At 45.3% G+C, this 20,536-nt stretch overlaps 1 protein-coding gene and 1 long non-coding RNA gene across 3 annotated transcripts in view; one reads left to right on the forward strand and one right to left on the reverse strand.

Annotated features, from left to right (window-relative positions):
- LOC119169944 (adenylate cyclase type 3) overlaps positions 1–20,536 on the forward strand; it is a 1,227,834-nt gene that overhangs the window by 239,978 nt on the left and 967,320 nt on the right. The window contains exon 3 of the mRNA XM_075886158.1: positions 4,584–4,820. Within this exon, the coding sequence (XP_075742273.1) occupies positions 4,584–4,820 (237 nt within the window). The remainder of the gene's footprint in view (positions 1–4,583; positions 4,821–20,536) is intronic.
- Positions 1–20,536, reverse strand: part of LOC142795972 (uncharacterized) — a 105,406-nt gene that overhangs the window by 15,901 nt on the left and 68,969 nt on the right. For both annotated transcript variants that reach the window (XR_012893459.1, XR_012893454.1), the window contains exon 2: positions 1,883–2,692. This is a non-coding gene — a long non-coding RNA (uncharacterized LOC142795972). The remainder of the gene's footprint in view (positions 1–1,882; positions 2,693–20,536) is intronic.

A 20,536-nucleotide genomic window follows, 5' to 3' on the forward strand; every position in this document is an offset into this window, starting at 1 on the left:
TTTAACGTCCCAAGACCACTATTTTATTATGAGAGACGCCGTAGTGGAGGGCGGAAATTTTGATCACCTGGGGTACTTTAACGTGCACCCAAATCTCAGTACACGGGCCTACAACATTTCCGCCTCAATCGGAAATGCAGCCGCCACAGCCGGGATTTGATCCCGCGACCTGCGGGTCAGCAGCCGAGTACCTTAGCCTGTAGACTACCGTGGCAGGGCGAGCCACTGTGGAGTTTGTTACGCAAGAATCCCCTAGTATATGGGCCATATTCTGCGACTCCAAGGCAGCCCTTCAATGCGTGCGAATTCTACGACGTGGAAACTACCACCAGATGGTGTATCGTTATAATGAAATTTGTCATCGCGCCGCTGATCAAGGACACGACATTGTTTTACAATGATTGCCGGGCCACTGTCGCATCAGTGGTAACCACCTCGCCAACGCGACGCTGCCCGGTGTGCCCAAGATGGAGCGCCCACACTGTTAATACCCTTGACAGGAGTAGACGCAGCTAGAGAACTTCGTCACATCGCGCATAATGCAACGCTTGCGCACTGGAATTCACCACTTGACTCCACTCATCGCCCTAAGAACCTTAAGTCATTACTCCAGAAACAACTGCATTCCAAGATTTCTCGATGTGACGCTACAATGCTGCGCCGGCTGTGGACTGGGGTAGCGTTTACTGAGTCATTCAGCCATCGCATTGGCATGGCAGATTCATCCATGTGTGAAAGCTGCAACTGTATAGACAATTGAACATCTCTTGTGCCACTGTGCCCAATTTTATGAAGATCGCCGTACTCTCCTGTATGCCTTGAATAGACTCGATGACCGGCCATTCAATGAAGCAAAGATCTTAGGAGCTTGGTCGCGCAGCACATCAGCACAGAAAGCCACACGAGCCCTCCTGAGATACTTGACAGCAACTTCATTGAGGGACCACCAGTGAAACTCGGCATTGTGTGTGTGATGTGACATGTGTCTATCCATCTCTCTCTTTTTTTACTCCCCTGTCCCCCTCCCCGTGTGTAGGGTAGCAAACTGGACGCATAGTCTAGTTAACCTCCCTACCTTTCCTACATTTCTTCTCTCTCTCTCTCTCTCTTTCTCACTTAGGCGGATCACTGGTGCTTTATATTTGTCGCTGTCAATTTCTACTACGGTTATTCTAAAGTCAGACAGGTACAGCGAGTCGTAGTAGCAATGATTTACTCTTTATTGTTTGCTTGCTGAGCTATAAAATATGTTGGATGCCGCTGGGCAGACGCCGTGCAGTCAAAGGCGAAGTTTCCTGCTTTGCACGAGCACGGCCGCACGGTATTCCCGGCCGTGGCCCGAGCAGCATTCACAAAGCTATAAACCACAGCAGACGATGTGCCCGGCGTTCAAAACATCTTTTCCTTCAATATATGCCACACACGCGTTTCTCAACACGCATTGTGAGATATAATACATGCTAGAGTTAATGCTCTTCTCATCAAATCATTCACATAACAATGGCTGCAGAATAAAATACTACACAGGTCGAAGTGACGGGCACACCAGCGGCGGCTGCCGGCGCGCCGGCTGCACGATCCCCCAAACGACAGCCATGTTGGGCTTGCACCAGCGCCCTCTCTAGGTGGTGAAAGTTGCGAATTACGACCTGCGTAAGCCTAATAGATGCAACTTTTAAGATATTGCTCCACTGCCGCTGCTCATTTTTGTGGAAGTTATTCATTGCGGGTTGCAGCTGAACAGTGAGACCCTTTGGTGCAAATCCCGATGAAATATATGTTTCCAGGTTTGAAGCATGCATTTCAAACCTCAAACGCTTATCAACTTTCTTTCTTAAGGCCATGAAATCACGAGACCAACATCTGCTGGAGCGGGCCGTACCTGACGGGTTGTTGAGTCAGTCCCTAAGTGGAGGAGAAGCACTGTCACCGGCAGCCTCTGTGCGGCCCCGAGTCGTGTTGTCGGGGCTGTTGCCCCTTGATCTATGACGAGCACCCCTCGGCTCCCGCTTGCTTCGTGGATGCTGGGGAAGTCACTCCGAGAAGGAAAGTGTTCTCTCGGTGGGCTCGGCAGACCTAATGGTGCATGGTCCAGCCAGGTTGATGGCGACCTCACCATATTTCGCAGAAGCAGAGATTTCAGGTGGCTGGCGATGAGGCCAACACCTTCAAAACTTGGGTGTATACCCAAGTATACACCCTATCATTACCATCAGCCGCCAGAACCCGACCAGGCGGATATGAGCAGTGAGATTCAGAGTGTCTGTTAGTGCTAGGGCTTGTTTCGAAATCCCCCGAGCATAGCCGGAAAAGTGTCACTCACGAGCGGTTTCACATAAATCTCCTGGGCACGGGAACACAATCAAATATGGCTCGTCATTTGCCTTAGCAAACAAGGAATAAATAGCATAGACCTGTGAATTCAAAACACAGTGGTTGAAGGCTATGCCAACGAAACTGCTCCCATGCCTACTGGAGGCAAACTGGATGGGAGGACTTATTCGGTTGATGATAGAGGATGTGACTGATGACCGTAAGAGGGAGGCGGGGGTGGCTTGCGCAGGCGTAGTCACGATGAAGGGCGCCGCGACCAAGGTGTCGTGAGGCAGGACAGCTCAAAACGATGATTATCCCAGGTGATGCCTCCGTTTGTTGCAGAAGATAGCCAGGCGACCCAGGAGACCAGTAGTGCCTGTGAATTGAAAACATAGTTGTTACAGCCGAGCCAACGGAACTGCTCCTGATCAATTGACCATTGTTAACATTAATACATTTATGGCAAAATCAACACGGTAATATTGGTTTCTATTCAGTTTTCTTAAGACTTTCGAAAGTCACTACCTATGGTTGGTATCAAGTAGGGTATTGACAGTTGCTAAATGCTGGTAGTAACAACAAAGGTAATAACTGTAGGTACTAACTGTTGCCACCCTTACCAATCCTAACTGCAGTTACTTGCAGAGCTGTAACATATGTGACAAACCACTACTATTTAAAAGTTAGAATAAAGTATTTATTTATTTTTAATTGTGCTGTGCTTGCTTTTATTTCTGTTATCTTCAGTTTGTGTCCGGGTCTCTCCACCTTGTTGAAACTGACTGTTTATGCATTCCTTTCTTACTCTTCTCTCTTCCCTATCTTTCCCTTTCTATCATTTCCCCTTTCACCCAGCCCAAGTGCAGAATGACCAATAGAGCCGAAACTTGGCTGAACACTCTGACTTTACTCTCTATTTCTCTCTCTCTCCCTCTCTCTTTATCTATCTGTCAATATTTTCTCCATTTTGTTTGTTTTCATTCATTTCTATTTTTGCTACTCCTTTCCTTATTTGTCTCTCTCTACTTCTGCCTTCCTCCTTGCCTTCACTTCCCATCCCCCTTATTACAGAAATAACGTGATATCTAGATAGTAAAGTGTCATGATGCCCTGTTATGGCCATCGTGACCCTCGGGTACGGGAGTGGCAAATGGGTACGTGAGTCGAGATCTCGCCCTACCAAGAAACTTTTCTCCAAGAACTTGGCCCTTTCTTTTGTCTGTGTCTATGTTCCTGCATTATTTTCCTGTCTCTCTGTAGTCGCTCTCTTTCCCATCTAAGTTATTGCATGTGATGGCGGTCAAATACAGGCGCATGTGTTCTGGCAGCGTGGCGGAAAACCCGAAGAGATAGTAGCGGCTCATGACGGTGACAAGTTTCTACGAACAAGCGACAGCAAACCTGGAGCATAATGGTTCTGCTTTGATTTACAAAAAAACAAAAGGCAGTCAAGATCATGTACTGTCTAGCTATGCCGAGACAAAGGGGTATCAGCTTCTTTAAGACTAAAGCTAACACGAACCCAGTGGTGCACGTACGCTCGCGGCACCATAAGCTATGAGCACTTGCACATACGCTAAGAAAAATATGCTGTGGGCACCTTAGTACTAGAAGCCACTTTTGTTAAATATTCCAAAAAAAGCAATTTTCTGCCAAGATTGCTACATCCTCGCATCGAGAAATTCTTGCGACTCTCATGGAATAAGAACAATTTCGCAACAGCTTCCTTCTAATGCAGATGACCGATAATAAATGACCACTACACTAAGTTAACGGGACAAAATTCCAGTACGGCAGAGGAAGCATTGTTGCATCGTCAAATGCGACGTTTCGTGCAGATAGCCTTGTGTTTGTTTTCACTGTTTTGTCCTCGTCATTTCACTGCCGCACTAAACTTTGTGAACTTGTTATGCCGACAAGACCAACAATTTACCTTTTCGAAGTTTCATGCAGCATTGCCAAAAAGATTTATAGTTGATGAATGTTTTCTCGTGTGTTTTTTTTTGTGTACTCCAACAACCACAATGCTTCTTCGAAAGATTCTTCCTGTCAGCTTTCTATGATTTTGCCTCATCACTTCGTTCGCTATTGTTGCTCCAGCAGTTTTAGGAAGTCTTCCCCGCTATACTGTGCCAGGGTAGCAAAGCCTGCTCAGAAAAACGTGACGCCTATCTCGTATACGTACCGCGTTTCTTGTCTGAAGTCATTGTCACATATAAGCTACAAGCAGCTCTAGTATTCTCAAGGATGTTTTTTTTGATGCGCAGGAGCAAGAGCGGCTACTACTTTCCGTACTGCCAAAGCACGTGGCCGCGGAGCTGAAGCAGGACCTGGATGCCGTAGTGCAGGGACCCTTCAAGAAGATCTACATGAGCCGCCATGAGAATGTGAGCATCTTGTTCGCTGACATCGTGGGATTCACCGCCTTTTCGTCTACCTGCCCGGCGGCGCAGCTGGTTCGCACGCTCAACGAGCTCTTCGCGCGCTTCGACAAGCTGTCCGACGTGAGTCTGTCCGGACCTACCCAGTGGACGCATGTGTCATTGCCGGAGATGCTTCGTGCAGTTGCTTATCTAAAACGGCAAGCGTTTCTGGTCAAAATAGCACCTAGATATATCGAATAATGACAGGGATTGCTCTCAAAGAACATCTCAATTGCGCGTCTAGGTGGCACCACTCTAGAAATCTTAATCGGCACTGTAGCATCACTACACGTTAAGAACCCAATCGTCTTCTTATGCAACGAATACAAGCAGTGGCTAACTTGGTTAGTTAAAGCTTCTTCGGGGTAGAATTTATTGAAATGTAAGAAGGAGAGAACTTTCTTTCAATTTGAGTTAACCACAACTATGTCTGAGTTTCTCAGGAACAGAGTGTAGTCGGCACGTTTTTTTAAGCTCCTTGAAGGGTACTACTGACGAATAAAATGACATTGTCACATGTGAAACGGTGGCAATAGCATCCGTCTATGCGACGGCTTCCCTATAAAAAGAGCCTGGAGTTCTTTTGATCTTTTAGCATTAACGATATGAGCCCGTAATGGAAGTTCTAAGGGTTATCTAATAACCGATTTAGGCTTACTGCGTCACTGGCCTAATTTCTTACAAGACATTGAAAATACGAATGGCTACAGATCAAAGTGGCTAAGCCTTACGAGTTTCCGATTCCCTGCTTTTCTGACGCGTAGCATTGTTTCACTATACGTAGCACCGGCAACCCACCTGATTTATTATGGCCTTGAAATGACTTGTCTTTATGGAAAAAAATTATTATGTCTATAGGTGTGACGTTAGCGGTCTAAAAAGTTCTGTTTACTTTTGGAAGACGGGTATCATCAAGTTTGAGGCGACGGGACAGCTTCTAGCTCTCCCATTTTAGAGTTACCCGCTTTTTCAAGCACATTATACTACTGGCGCCCAAGATGAGCTTTTTTTTTAATTCTTACAAGTTAGCCCTCCATATAAAACTAAAGAAAGCGATACGCTTCACGGCCTTCTTCTGAAACACCAATATTCTAATGTGTCACAAACCAAATGAGAAAAATTGGCAGATCCCACGTACAGTGGGAGTCGATCATTGCCGAAGCACGAATGGGGAAGGTTGTGATGTCGGTTTGACAGCAGCACAACGTGATGAGGCTGACGTAAATTATGCTGTACATGACTTCCATGCCATGATTATTGTGTTTGAACGCGTCATTAACTTTCTTCATCTATTCACGTCAGCTGACACCAAATTTGGTATATGTAGAGCTAGCGAAATGGCCGCGAGCACGCTATGAGCGCAGCATGTAGTGACATTTTAAGAGATATGCATGTCATGATAATCATGATTGGACGTATCATTTGCCTTCTTCGTCTATTCGCGTCACGTGATACCACAGTTGGTATCTTTGTAGCTAGCAAAACGGCCACGAGCGTGCTATGAGCGTAGCATGTTGTTATGTTTTACATTACACGTATAGCATGATTATCATGTTTGGACGTGTCATTTACTTTCGTCGTCCATTCATGTCACGTATTACCAAACTTGGTCGCTAAACAGCCTCAAGCACGCTATGAGCGTAGCATGTAATCATGTTTTACATAACACGCATGTCTTGATTATCATGTTGGCGCGTGTCAATCACTTTCGTCGTCTATTTACGTCACGTAATGCCGAATTTGGTATATGTAGAGCTAGCGAAATGGCCGCGAGCACGCTATGAGCGCAGCATGTAGTGACATTTTAAGAGATATGCATGTCATGATAATCATGATTGGACGTATCATTTGCCTTCTTCGTCTATTCGCGTCACGTGATACCACAGTTGGTATCTTTGTAGCTAGCAAAACGGCCACGAGCGTGCTATGAGCGTAGCATGTTGTTATGTTTTACATTACACGTATAGCATGATTATCATGTTTGGACGTGTCATTTACTTTCGTCGTCCATTCATGTCACGTATTACCAAACTTGGTCGCTAAACAGCCTCAAGCACGCTATGAGCGTAGCATGTAATCATGTTTTACATAACACGCATGTCTTGATTATCATGTTGGCGCGTGTCAATCACTTTCGTCGTCTATTTACGTCACGTAATGCCGAATTTGGTATATGTGAAGCCAGCGAAACGGCCGTGAGCGTATCATGAGCGTGTCGTGTAATCATGTTTTTACATAAAACACATCTCATGATTATTATGTATGCACCAGTCATATAATTTCGTCATCCATTCACGGTTCGTACTACCAAATTTGGTACACGTGAAGCTAGCGAAACGACCGCGAGCGCACCATGAGCGTGGCGTGTTGTCATTACCCTATTGAAAAAACGTCCACCATAGGAATGGTCAATTCCACCATCCACCATTTTGGTGGATTATGGTGCTGGAAAGTTGGTGGCACATGGTGTATAGTGGCGTATGGTGGAGCGGATGGTGAGTGGCGCGCTCCAGCCGCCAATGCTGGAGTGCCAAGCAGGGTCAGAACCATCGTGACAAGCTGCTACTAAAGAAGTAATGAGAATAATTGTATAAAAACGATGTAGAAAGCACCCGCAAAAATTGATCCCGTATCTGCATGGTAATCTGCAAATGTCGTCGAAAGACGGTAGTGTTGCGTGTGGAGAGAGTGAACAAAACATTTATTTGATGTTCTGTCAGGGTAGCACGACCAACTCAGGCATTTACTTAGCTTTTAGTCGTGTCCCCCAAGGCATTCTTGTTCAATTTTGCCTTGAATAAAGCAAACCAAACCAAACCAAACCAAGAATCGGTGAATGGTATTCTGGAGGCGCTGCGTTAGAGTGCCTCGAGCGTGCAGCGGAGGCGAACAAGCGCATCAAGTCACGCCACACGTTAGACATGAGCGCCATCTGGTAGTTTTCTTGGAAAACGATGCGCGTGGCTCGGAGGCGGGTGTGCGTGCGCGTCTCAGAGGTGATAAAGTGTAGAACGCAAGGCGATGGGTAGGTGCCACCACCGTCTCGTCTTAGCAAAGCGTTGAAAGCAGTCGCCTTTTCGTGAAGGCGTTGCATGATCAGCGCTGCGTGATAAGCGCTACGGTCTTTAAAATTACTTATGTATGCCTTTCCCAGTAAAAGACGGACATGCAGAGTATATACGTGTTGTTATGGTGCCCCAGACATGCGCAATAATTGCTTTTTATTGACAATTGCACAAGTATTAACGTTGAATCTTGAGCAACATTAGGGAGTTTCAGTGCTCGGTACCAAAGCGGCTTGCGTACCCAGGACGTTGGGGCGGCGGTAGTGCACATGCGCGAAACCCCAAACAGATACGTCGCAAGATAGCTGGGGCAATGGGGCCATGCGTTCGCGCGGCCATAAACATCCCTGCCACCACTGGCCTCCTAGCGGAGATAAGCTGCACTGGCGCACATGCTGGCACATCGTGTTAACAGCAGGATGGCAAGTTGGGACAGTTGGATTGCGTTCATAATTGAAGACTTTGTTGAAGCGCACAAAAAAAAAACGGTCGGACAGAAGAGGCTGACAAGGACAGCGCTTGCTCTCACAACTAAAGGTTTATTAATCAGGAAAAGTATTTAAATCAGATACATGGTCTTTCGCGCCTGGGCATCAGAACAGGGTGCGACAGAAACCACTCTTGTCAGGATTACAAAAATTGTACATACTATGTATCATTTCTTATATTTTACAAGTACTAGGTGTCGATAATCATGTTACCCGTGACGTCACCCACCTTCACAGCAAGCAAAGCCTAGGCTGGCCAGTGCCACCACTTTGACTTTTAAGTTTTAAGCACAAATATTATAGTGGATAACCACTATACAAATATCATGACACAACCCGTACCCTCACTATCGACATCTTTCCTTTTACCTTGTTGGATAATTCCTATATTACTAGATTCGCAGTCGCCCATAACCTGTTATTACCTAAAGTTCGCACTAATTATGGAAAAATGAGCATTGTTTTTTCATCAATTTCAATATGACATTCTTTATCACATGATGTGAAAGACTTAATGAACAGTCATGTCTTTAAGAGGAAATTAAAAAAGTCTCTATTAAACGTATGACTGCTAGATTTTGTTAAGTTTTGATATCTTGCTTTGTTTGTAGAAAAAAAAAGTTCGAAATGTTCCGTGACTTGCTCTTTCGGTATTCATATTTTAGCTTTTTCATTGTAATAACATAGGAGGTCCCGCCTGCGGTTTACTACCTTGGGACCTCCTCCTGCATACTTACTCACAATGTACACTTCTGATGCTAATAAAGAAACATTGATTGATTGATTGAAAGGCGCCAAATCTCGGACAGCATGGATCAGCTGCCTTGTAAGGTCCACCTTCGCAGGAACTCATGGTATCCGCACTGCGGATACTCTAGCCGTCGAGTTAAAATAAGCCAAAGTGCGAGCTCAAATAGCGATCACATTGTTTCAGTCAGATTACCGATGCTAGCATGGCCTGAAACATAGAAACCAAAATTATGCCAGCCTCCGACCAACTGAATAGGCGGTGCCATCTAGTGTGAACATAGTGAACTAGGCAATCACAACATTGTCATTGCAGAAACATTGTGCATTGTACGTCCGATGCAAAAATCGCGCAGCGGCGCTCTTACAAATGAGTTACTTTTTAATCATTTTCCCCTCAAAAACATTACGCGTAAGCGAACATGTTCACGACTGTGGTTGCACGAAGTGCCACAAGATGTCGACACCATCGCTACAGTAACCGTCTATCTTTCTTTTTTTTGCGTGTGCCAGGATACTGCGCGCGATGAAAAAAGTCTCGTGATTTTGCCACAACAATCATTTAATCCTTTGTAAATTAAATGCAGTTTGAATGCAGTTAGCATCACCACTTATGGCTTGCGAAAACGTATGGGCGTATACACGTTTACGTATGAGAAGCTCAAAACGTTGGAAGACGCGCGTTCCGCTTACACGGTAAGCGCAAACCGGTATCTGGTAACACATTAACGTAAATAAGTATACGTATATGCTAAAAGTTACACAATGGTACACGTTACACCGTTGTTCTGTTGTCGTGCTTGTCGGACTACGACCGGCCGTCTGGATTGCTTGGCATCGACGGTCCCAGCTTCAGTCGCTAGAGCGGCGCATACGAAAAGTTTTTTTTTTTAATGCGAAGCATTTCTTAGCGAACTTCGGTGACTTTGAGCGTATCTATCTATCTATCTATCTATCTATCTATCTATCTATCTATCTATCTATCTATCTATCTATCTATCTATCTATCTATCTATCTATCTATCTATCTATCTATCTATCTATCTATCTATCTATCTATCTATCTATCTCGCCCCGCGCAGTGGTGTAGTGGCTAAGGTACTCGGCTGCTGACCCGCAGGTCGCGGGTTTGAATCCCGGCTGCAGTGGCTGCATTTCCGATGGAGGCAGAAATGTTGTAGGCCCGTGTGCTCAGATTTGGGTGCACGTCAAAGAACCCCAGGTGGTCAAAATTTCCGGAGCCCTCCACTACGGCGTCTCTCATAATCATATGATGGTTTTGAGACGTTAAACCCCACATATCAATCAATTCTATCTATCTATCTATCTATCTATCTAATCTAGCCGCCTACGACTTTTAGCTCTCCAGGCCGTTTCGATAATGGTATCGATACCAAACTTTGTATGGCATAACATCACTGTGTGAAGAAAATATCTGACTAGTCATAAAATAAATATCATATGTATGTCATGAATGTCTTGATTTACATTTCATGGTCCTGCAGCTCTTGCGGTGGTTTCGCTCACATGGCGTGTTGTAAAACTGGTATGGTATGGCATGATTGCATGGCGAACACAAGCAACAGACCCTAACATGAAAATCATGACATGCGTGCCATATCACAACATGACTACATGCCACGCTCATGATGCGCTCGCAGCCGTTTTGCTAGCTTCATTTTTAGCAAATTTGGTACTATGGGATGTGAACGGAGGACGAAGGTATGATACTGGTGCAAAAATGATAAATATGAGGGGCGTGTCATGTAATAACATGACTACATGCTATGCTCATGATTCACTCGCGGCCGTTTCACTGGCTTTACATGTACCAAACTCGGTATTACGTGACACGAACGGAAGACATAGGCAAATGACACACCCAAACATGGTAAACACGACATGCGTGTCATGTGACAACATGAATACATGCCTCACTGATCATGCACTCGCGGCCGTTCAAGTTGCTAGCTTCACATATGCCAAATGTGGCAATACATGACGCCAATGGATGACGAAGGAATGTCTCTGGTGCCAACATGATAATCATGAGATGTGGGTCATGTAAGAACATGACTACATGCCACAGTCAAGGCGCCATTACATTTCGACGTAACGTTGAGCGCGTGCTCGCCGGCGTTTATTTCATCGCGTAACGCCGGCGTTGCCACGCCATGCGCCGGCTCTGCCATATACTCGCAGGCACGCGCCACGCTGCGTCGCTTTGACGCATGCGCGTTTCAGCGCGTCCGGCGTCCCTACGTCACGAAAAGAGGGAGATGCAGTGTTGTCTGGGTAACGCATCTGCGCAAAATGTAGTATATCGTATTTCACGCCGGTTGCCATCGGGCCGCCTCGACGGACGCTGGTCGCGCCTGGCGTCAGGTTGTAGAGTGCTCGCGTTTTGCTAACGTAGCATCACTGTGACCAGCGTGGGGGCGCGTCAACGCTACATTGGAGTATATAGGGCCCTTCATGGCGAGCTCGCGGCCGTTTTGCTAGCTCCACGTTTACCAAATTTGGTGTTCCGTGACGTCAATGGATTGTGAAATATACGACTACGGAAAATGTGATAATCCTGACACGCGTGTCATATCAGAACATGACAACATACCACGCTCGTATAGCATGATCGCGGCCGTTTCGCTAGCTCCACATATACAGAATTTTTAATCACGTGATGTGAATAAATGACGAAGGTAAACGACATATCCAAACATGATAATCAAGACACGGAAGTCATGTACGGCATCATTCACCTCCACCTCGTAACGTCGCGCTGATTTTAAAGTGACATATGAACATTTCTCATTCGTGCTTCGCATATAATCGATTTCCACTGTACGTGGGATCTGCCGATTTTTTCGGTTTTGTGTTGATAATTGTCGTAATATTTAAAAACATAATTGATTGTGATGTTTTTTGCGCAACGCACAGCGCAGTCGTGCCAGCGTACCGCTGTTCCTCTGTCGTTAGGAACAACTACATAACGGCTTGGCCAAAACTAATGCAGTGCGACAGAAACATTATGCTATCATATAGGTACGGTAAGCATACAAATTTACGAGACCGTGTTCTCGCGTAAGAGCCAGTGAAGTTCCGGCGAGTGCGACCAGCAGCTGTCGGTGAGAAGAGGCGTGCATTTGGTGGAAGTGCTGCAAGCGCGTCGCATCGATATTTGTCGCTTCTTGCGCGGACACCATACACAGTAAAAAAAAGGCTTCATTTAGGTTAAATGATGCCCCAGCTGTACTTTATTGCCATTTTTACTCGTCAAAATTGTGTATTCTGAAACCCAGAAGCACCGATAATACTTGTACGGGCTCGGTCGGTAGCACTAACCTTTCGTGGAAATAATGGTGGTAAAACAGAAGGGTGAAAGTCAAATTTGCTGGGGCTCATCTCGACGCATGTCGAAAGTGAAAGTTTGTGCATATTCAAACGCGCTTTGTTAACTTAAATGTACGGCTCATGCAATATAGTGTGCGAGAATTGCCAGAGTTGCGTTTTTAACATGGCGACATCAAGTGACCGCTGTGTTCTGCTCTAACACTGAAAGGGGCAATGGCAAACTGGAAGTCATTTATTTCTTGACAACTGTGCGCCGATGTAAAAATTTAGCATTACTGTTCACAGTGACACCTCTAGTCTTCTAAACATCACAACAAAAAACACATCGCGGATGTCAAACTGGTGTAAGTCCGTGCGCGATATGTCAACATATTGTACGCACCACAAAAGTTGAAGCGTTGTTGACACTGCATGAATAAAAAAATTAACGTGCTAGAAAGCGTAATGGGCAGCGTTGATTTCTTTTGACTGTAAACATATATCTTTGCGCTTTGAAGAATGAAATACTACAAACAGATGATTTCACATGCTGTTGTGACTTTCATAATGCCACCATCATCCAACAAGATTCCATCACGCCACCGTCATCCACCTTGCTTTCTAGCAAACACGTTTTGCCTCGCCACCATCAGCGGACATTTTCCACCGTCACCACGATTGGCTCGCCACCACCACCACCATCTGCTACCATTCTTTTTCCAATCTAGCCGTTATCAACCGGCATTTTTCACCGTCACCACCATTGGCTCACTGCCACCACCACCATCTGCCATCATTTTTTCCACTTTCACCGTCATCAGCCAATATGCCCACTACAGTTTCCACCATATCCACTATTCTTTCCACCATATCCACCAACAATTCCTGCATCCACACACACAAGATTTTTGATAGGGTACTTACATAACATACATGTCATAATTTCCACGTTAGGGTATATCGCTAACGTTCGCCATGCACTCATGTCATACCATATTATTTTTGCAATCTGCCGTGTGAACGAAACTACCGCAAGCGCAGCAGGTCTATGAAATGTAAATGATGGTATTCATGACATACGTGTCACTAATTTGCATATTTTGAGTAGTCCCTCATGCTCGTCATACAGTCATGTTAGCCATAATTTTTTTGGTATCTGTACTATTATCGAAACGGCCAGGAGAGCTAAAAGTCCTTGGTGGCTAGATAGATAGATAGATAGATAGATAGATAGATAGATAGATAGATAGATAGATAGATAGATAGATAGATAGATAGATAGATAGATAGATAGATAGATAGATAGATAGATAGATACGCTCAAAGTTGCCGAAGTTCACTAAGAAATCATCATCATCAGCCTAAATAGGCCAACTGCAGGGCGAAGGCGTCTACCATGATCCGCCAATCAACCCTTTCTTGTACTTTCCGTTGCCACGTTATACAATAAGAAATGATGCCGGGTTGTTTGTTTTAAGCTGGCAGTGAAACCATTAGAAAGTCTGAAAAGAAAACCCAACTTATTTTCAGTCTTCATGAGATGTACCAAGCAATCATGCCAAGAAACGTGAATGGGATGTTATTAGAAGCAATTCCAATGCAAATGTGAAGAAAGAAAAGTCGACGAAAAGATAACTTGCTGTGAGCAGTAAACGAACATGCAACCTTCGAACACTACGTCCGATGCTCTACCAAATTCGCTACCATGGCGGCTATCTCCTCTAACCATTTTATGGGTCACATACATGTGCTTTAAACGTGAAGCGTCAGTCAGTGCCGCCAGTAGCCATGACGGCGAGTGTGGTGCAATCTTTGTCTTTCGGTTTGGCTTCACGTAGCACGTGAGCTTATCACCTTCTGACAGCTGACCAATAATTCCTCGTACAATACCTGAAGGGACCAAGTCTGCCAAAGTGAGATCCTTTTTATGAATGAAGAAAAGAAGTTGACATTTAGGAACTTGTTTCTCTTTGCTTTACACAGTATAATAAGATGTATAAGATAATCGTGGCAAAGAAGGTATAGGGGATGTTATTAGAAGTAATTGTAATGCAAAAGAGAAAAAAATAAATATCAGATTTTTGGCAAAATGCCGAAGCAATGAATGCAATAGCAAAGCATCGGACAGTAAGGCTATGGAGATTTACGAATCATACAAAACATGTTCGAATGTACGTTGAGCTGTGCGTGCGTTTCTCACACGCGCACGTTGTAACTGCTTCAGCGGGACTAGCATTCTGTTGGAGCTCTTCCGCAGGTGTCCGTACTACAGTAATGCCGACACGCGGTAGCACCCCAAAGACAGAAATACATGCAGATTTTAACGGCGTTTTCACTGTGTTTCCTTCCTTGGCGTCAGTCCACGATAGGGGTGACGGTTGCGAAAAGTACTGTTCGAATGCACTTCACCAAAACGTGTGCCTCAAATTGTGCCAGACATTGCAGCTTGCGTGCTTGTTTTTTCATATATGGCTCCCACCTACCGCGGGGGATAGCCTGTGAAACCAGGGACTAATATAAAGAAATTGTTTGATTCTGTTAAGAAATGAAGTAGAAATCTGTCACCACAAGAATAAACAAAAACTTAAAATGATCTACGCGTGGCTGGCAACCACATCTGCCGGCCTAAAGCGTCGTCATTGATGCCAAAATGGATCATTTCTCTCTATAAGCTTCAACAGCAAAACGTTCATAATGATTTAACTATATTTCCGGGAACTATACTCTAGTTAATCAAGATGCTTATCAGGAATGGCTATATTTGATGAATATGTGGTCTTAAGGACGTGCACAAAGAATTCTAAATCACAGAGGGAACACATTAGCTTCTATTAATTTTAAAATATCAATAGATGGCACTTCAAGTAAAACGATAAGGCAGAAACCTTTCGGTGGAACTAGCTGTTTCATCTTTCCTGCTGCAAACCCGGTTGTGCTGTTCGATATGCCAAACTGTGCTGTCTTGACAGGGCCGCAATGGTGGTGGTGGCTGTGCGATGAACACGTTCTGCTATCGGCCACAAAAACGATAACCGCTGTGACTGCTTATCGCTTTCATAAATCAATGCGAGGGAAGCGTATATGTTGTATGCGGAACGTTAAGGAACATTAGAATTATCGGGAGCACTGGCGCACGAGCGGGTTTGCGACGTGGTATTTGTATTTCGCGGGCATTTGTACTTAGCTGTCTACTCGGACGTTTTGGAAACCGATCTCCAAGTTTCTCATTGAAATTTTTTATTCATCTTGGCTCCTTCAAAAGGCAGTAAATTAAACACAACACTCAGCAACATGAATTTAGTCACGTCGTAACTGCGTGTGTGGGCATATTTTCAAACCCTGGCTAAAGTAAAGATACCTGTTGCACCCCATATATATATATATTGTGAGCGCTGATTGTGTTGCTCATCATTTTCACTTTCACCTGCGCATACAAAGCACCGTGATCATCATCATCGTAGCGGCTCGCTGCTTGTTCGGTTGCTGGCTCGCGCGTCTGGGTTGACAATAAAACGGTCGCTCCTTCGTACCTGACGTCGTCCCACAAGTGGTGGAGGTGCTGTGATTCCCAAGTCCTCGTGCACTACCGGTCACCCCTGGAGCTCCGATCAGGTCGACGGCTGTGCTTGCCAACAGTGATGGCACAAAACAAAATTACAGGGCACTAAACAAAATTACGCGCAAGGATGTATATCCTATGCCTCGAATTGACGATGCACTTGACACCTTACAGGGTGCAGAATATTTCTCAAGTCTCGACCTACGATCTGGGTATTGGCAGATCCCGATGCATGAGTCTGATAAAGAGAAGACAGCGTTTGCTACTCCTGATGGTCTCTTCGAATTCAATGTGATGCCTTTTGGGCTCTGCAATGCCCCAGCCACATTTGAGCGGATGATCGATACGGTGCTGCGTGGCCTAAAATGGAAGACCTGTCTTTGTTACCTGGATGACATCGTCATCTTTTCATCCAGCTTCTCGCAACACCTAGAACGTCTAGACGAGGTGCTCACATGTCTAGCCAAAGCCGGTCTCCAGCTAAATACCAAGAAGTGTCGGTTTGCGAGCCGCAGCATCAAAGTGTTAGGCCACGTTGTCAGCAAGCTTGGCATCGAACCTGATCCCGACAAAGTGGCCGCTGTGCTGCACTTTCCTAAGCCCACCACGCTCAAAGACCTTCGCAGCTTCCTCGGCTTAGCCTCTTACTTCCGCCGTTTTGTCCGTGATTTTGCCACTATCGCGGCTCCTCTTCACAAACTCCTGACCACAAGTGCATCATTTCTTTGGACAGATGACTGTGAAGCTGCTTTCCAGACCCTGAAGCGATGCCTCACGTCAGGGCCAGTTCTTCGCCATTTTGATCCCACAGCCCCTACTATATTACACACTGACGCAAGTGGGCACGGAATCGGCGCTGTTCTGCTGCAGCGTGACCAGGCTTCACAAGAGCAAGTCGTGGCTTACGCGAGCCGTACTCTCTCCCCAGCGGAACGCAATTACAGCATCACTGAACAGGAATGTCTCGCTATCGTATGGTCCGTGCAAAAATTTCGCCCCTATTTGTATGGCCGCCGCTTCACGATCGTCACGGATCATCATGCGCTCTGTTGGTTGTCATCATTAAAAAACTTGTCAGGACGCCTCGGTCGTTGGGTGCTCCGACTGCAGGAGTATGACTACAGTGTCACATACCGGTCGGGCCGCAAACACCAAGATGCCGACGCTTTGTCACGCTGTCCGCTGTTGCAAAATCATGACGCATCTACCTGCTGCGCAGCACCTCCCAGCCAAGAGACCACGCAGATGACCAGTCTTAGTCCCATCGAGCCCACTGCACCGGATGACTTCCTTCAATCCGCAGACCTCACCTCGCTCCAACGTGCAGACACATACTGCCGTACAATCATCGATCGGCTCACCGGCTCATCTCGTGCTCCCAACAGCCGCTTGCGACGACAACTCACGCGTTTCAAACTTCATGACGGAACGCTACTTCGACAAACTTACCATCCTCTCGGTAGCCGATGGGTCCCGGTCATACCTCGCTCACTTCGACTCCAAGTCTTAGAAGCCTTTCATGACGACCCGACGGCTGGCCACTTGGGTTTTCATAAAACCTACGATCGCATTAAGACTCGCTGCTTCTGGCCTGGCCTCTCCACTAGTGTTTCCAGGTACGTCACTTCCTGTTCATCATGTCAGCACCGAAAACGTTCGACATCTCTTCCCGCCGGCCCTCTACAGCCTCTCCCGTGCCCATCCGCTCCCTTCGAGTTCGTCGGCATAGACTTATACGGACCCCTTCCGCTTACCGCCGCCGGTCACCGCTGGATTGTTACTGCCGTAGACCATCTTACTCGCTACGCTGAGACGGCAGCTCTTCCTACTGGAGCTGCCAGCGAAGTAGCCGACTTTGTTCTGCGTGCCATTATCCTGCGCCACGGCGCCCCTCGTGTTCTCCTGAGTGACCGTGGCAAGACATTTCTTTCTCGTGTGCTCGCTGAAGTTTTACAGGCCTCTGACACAATCCATAAGACCACCTCGGCATATCATCCGCAAACCAATGGTCTTACTGAGCGTTTTCATAGAACTTTGTCAGACATGATCTCTATGTATGTCCAACCCGATCACAAGAACTGGGACACAATACTACCTTTCGTCACGTTTGCCTATAACACTGCCATACAACGCACTACAAGTTACAGCCCGTTTTTTCTTGTGTATGGCCGTGCACCATCTTTTGTTCTAGACACCAGCTTTTTGTCCACGCCTTCTGTCCCATCTGCGTCCCTTCCGGAAGAATTCGCTGCCCGTGTCAACCACTGCCGCACAATCGCCCGCGCCAACACCTCTACCATTCAGGCCCAGCGAAAAGTTCGTTGTGATGCGACACGTCGAGTTGTGTCATTCTACCCAGGCGACGAAGTGCTCCTCTGGACACCTGTTCGCACACCCGGCCTCTGTGAAAAATTCATTCACAGATACCTGGGTCCTTACACCGTGCTTGAACGAACATCGGCCGTAAATTATCGCGTCGCGCCGGTTACTTCGGCTTCTGATCGCCGTCGTCGCGGGACCGAGATCGTCCATGTGTCTCGCCTGAAACCTTATATCCAGCGCTCATACACTTACTAAATGAACGTCTTGCAGACCGCTTTCGTGTAGGGGGGAAATAGTGTGAGCGCTGATTGTGTTGCTCATCATTTTCACTTTCACCTGCGCATACAAAGCACCGTGATCATCATCATCGTAGCGGCTCGCTGCTTGTTCGGTTGCTGGCTCGCGCGTCTGGGTTGACAATAAAACGGTCGCTCCTTCGTACCTGACGTCGTCCCACAATATATATATATAATTAATAAAGTGACTGGGAAGATAGCCGCCATGGTAGCTCAGTGATAGCGCATCATCGAACGCGTTATTCGAAGGTCGCAGGTTCGGTTCCTATACTTTCCTTGGCATTATTGTCTGTTAGATCTCATTAATATGTTCAAAAAACAGAAACAGGGCCCTTAAATATATACTTCTTTCCCTTATTCATTAACGAGGGTCTCGTACTGGCAGACATGGTGCCTTAGGTTGTATACGAGGGACCATTGGTCAGCTACCAGCTCGTAATAAGTTCACGTTCTACGCGACACCACACAGGCTCATAAAGAAAGTGCCACCCTCGCCACCATGGCTACAGATGGCGCTGACTGATACTCCCACGTTTAAATTCACTTATATAGCTAATAAAGTGGCTGGGAGGACAACTGCCATGGTAGCTCAGTGGTAGAGCATCGAACGCGTTATTCGAAGGTCGCAGTTTCGGTTCCTTCCCACGGCAAGTTATTTTTGTGTACACTTTTTTTTCTTCTTTCTTCATATTTACGTTATAATTCGGTCTAATAACTTCCCATATACTTTACTTGGCATTATTGTCTGTTAGATCTCATTATTATTGTGTCAAAACACAGAAAAATCAGCCCTTAGGTATATACTTCTGTCCCTCTCTCTCTCTCTCTCTCTATAAATATCTATATATATATATATATATATATATATATATATATATATATATATATATATATATATACCAAAACCAAAAGTGATGCTGGGTCCGGGAAAGATTATTCGTATAGGGAAGAAGACGCACGTACGAAGTGATCTTATGGACGTTTCGGCCGTGGGTCCGGCCTTCATCAAAATACAGTTTATGGCACGAGTGCTGTTTATATACTTGTGCCTATAAGTAAGATACAAATATGAAAACCGGCATAAAAGGCGATATATGGGCATATATATATATATATATATATATATATATTTATTTATTTATTTATTTATTTATTTATAAATACTACAATCCCTAGTCGGGACTTTGGTAGGGTGGGAAGATGAACAATGCATGATCTGGTACTACGAAATGTGTGGAACAAGTGGTAGGCGTAACCAGGTCACATAATTCGTATGACATAAAACAGAAAGTGACCTATCAAAAAAAAATGAAACGCGGTTACACATCTGAACAATACACGTACGCATGCATACCAATACATATATAGCAATCCTCAATACAATTACGTGCACACAAGAACAAAATACCGAGTGTAGGTAAATAATATAGCAATAACGAAATGAAACACAAATACATGCATAGACCTTCAAGAATAAATGTGCACTCTTACTAAGTACGCATGTGTGCATATATACGAAATATAAATGAGATCCAGGTTCATGAACACAGACTAGAAGTAAAACTTGCCAATGAAGACTGTAACACTTGCTCATTTGTTAATAAATTCCAATCATTCACCGTTCTGGGGAAAAAAGAATATTTAAATGCATTATTTCGCGTTTGATGTGGTGTTAGTGTTCTATCATGCCGTAGTCTTGTGCTGTATCTAGAGGTGAGTGGCATAACAGAATATGTATCGACCTTAACATGCCCCATTAATATTTGGTAAAGAAACTTCAAACGTGAATGACGGTTTCTAGTGGATAGAGGTTGAAGCTTAGCTCTGGTTAACAGATCTGTTACTGATGTACGGTCATAGCGATTATATATAAATCGTACTGCTCTTTTCTGAATGGATTCCAGTTTATCAATATTTGTTTTGGTATATGGGTCCCAGATAATTGCAGCGTAGTCTAACCCGGGCAGAATAACGGATTTATACGCAAGGA

This window comes from Rhipicephalus microplus, chromosome 2, assembly GCF_043290135.1.
Source record: "Rhipicephalus microplus isolate Deutch F79 chromosome 2, USDA_Rmic, whole genome shotgun sequence".
Classification (NCBI taxonomy): domain Eukaryota; kingdom Metazoa; phylum Arthropoda; class Arachnida; order Ixodida; family Ixodidae; genus Rhipicephalus; species Rhipicephalus microplus.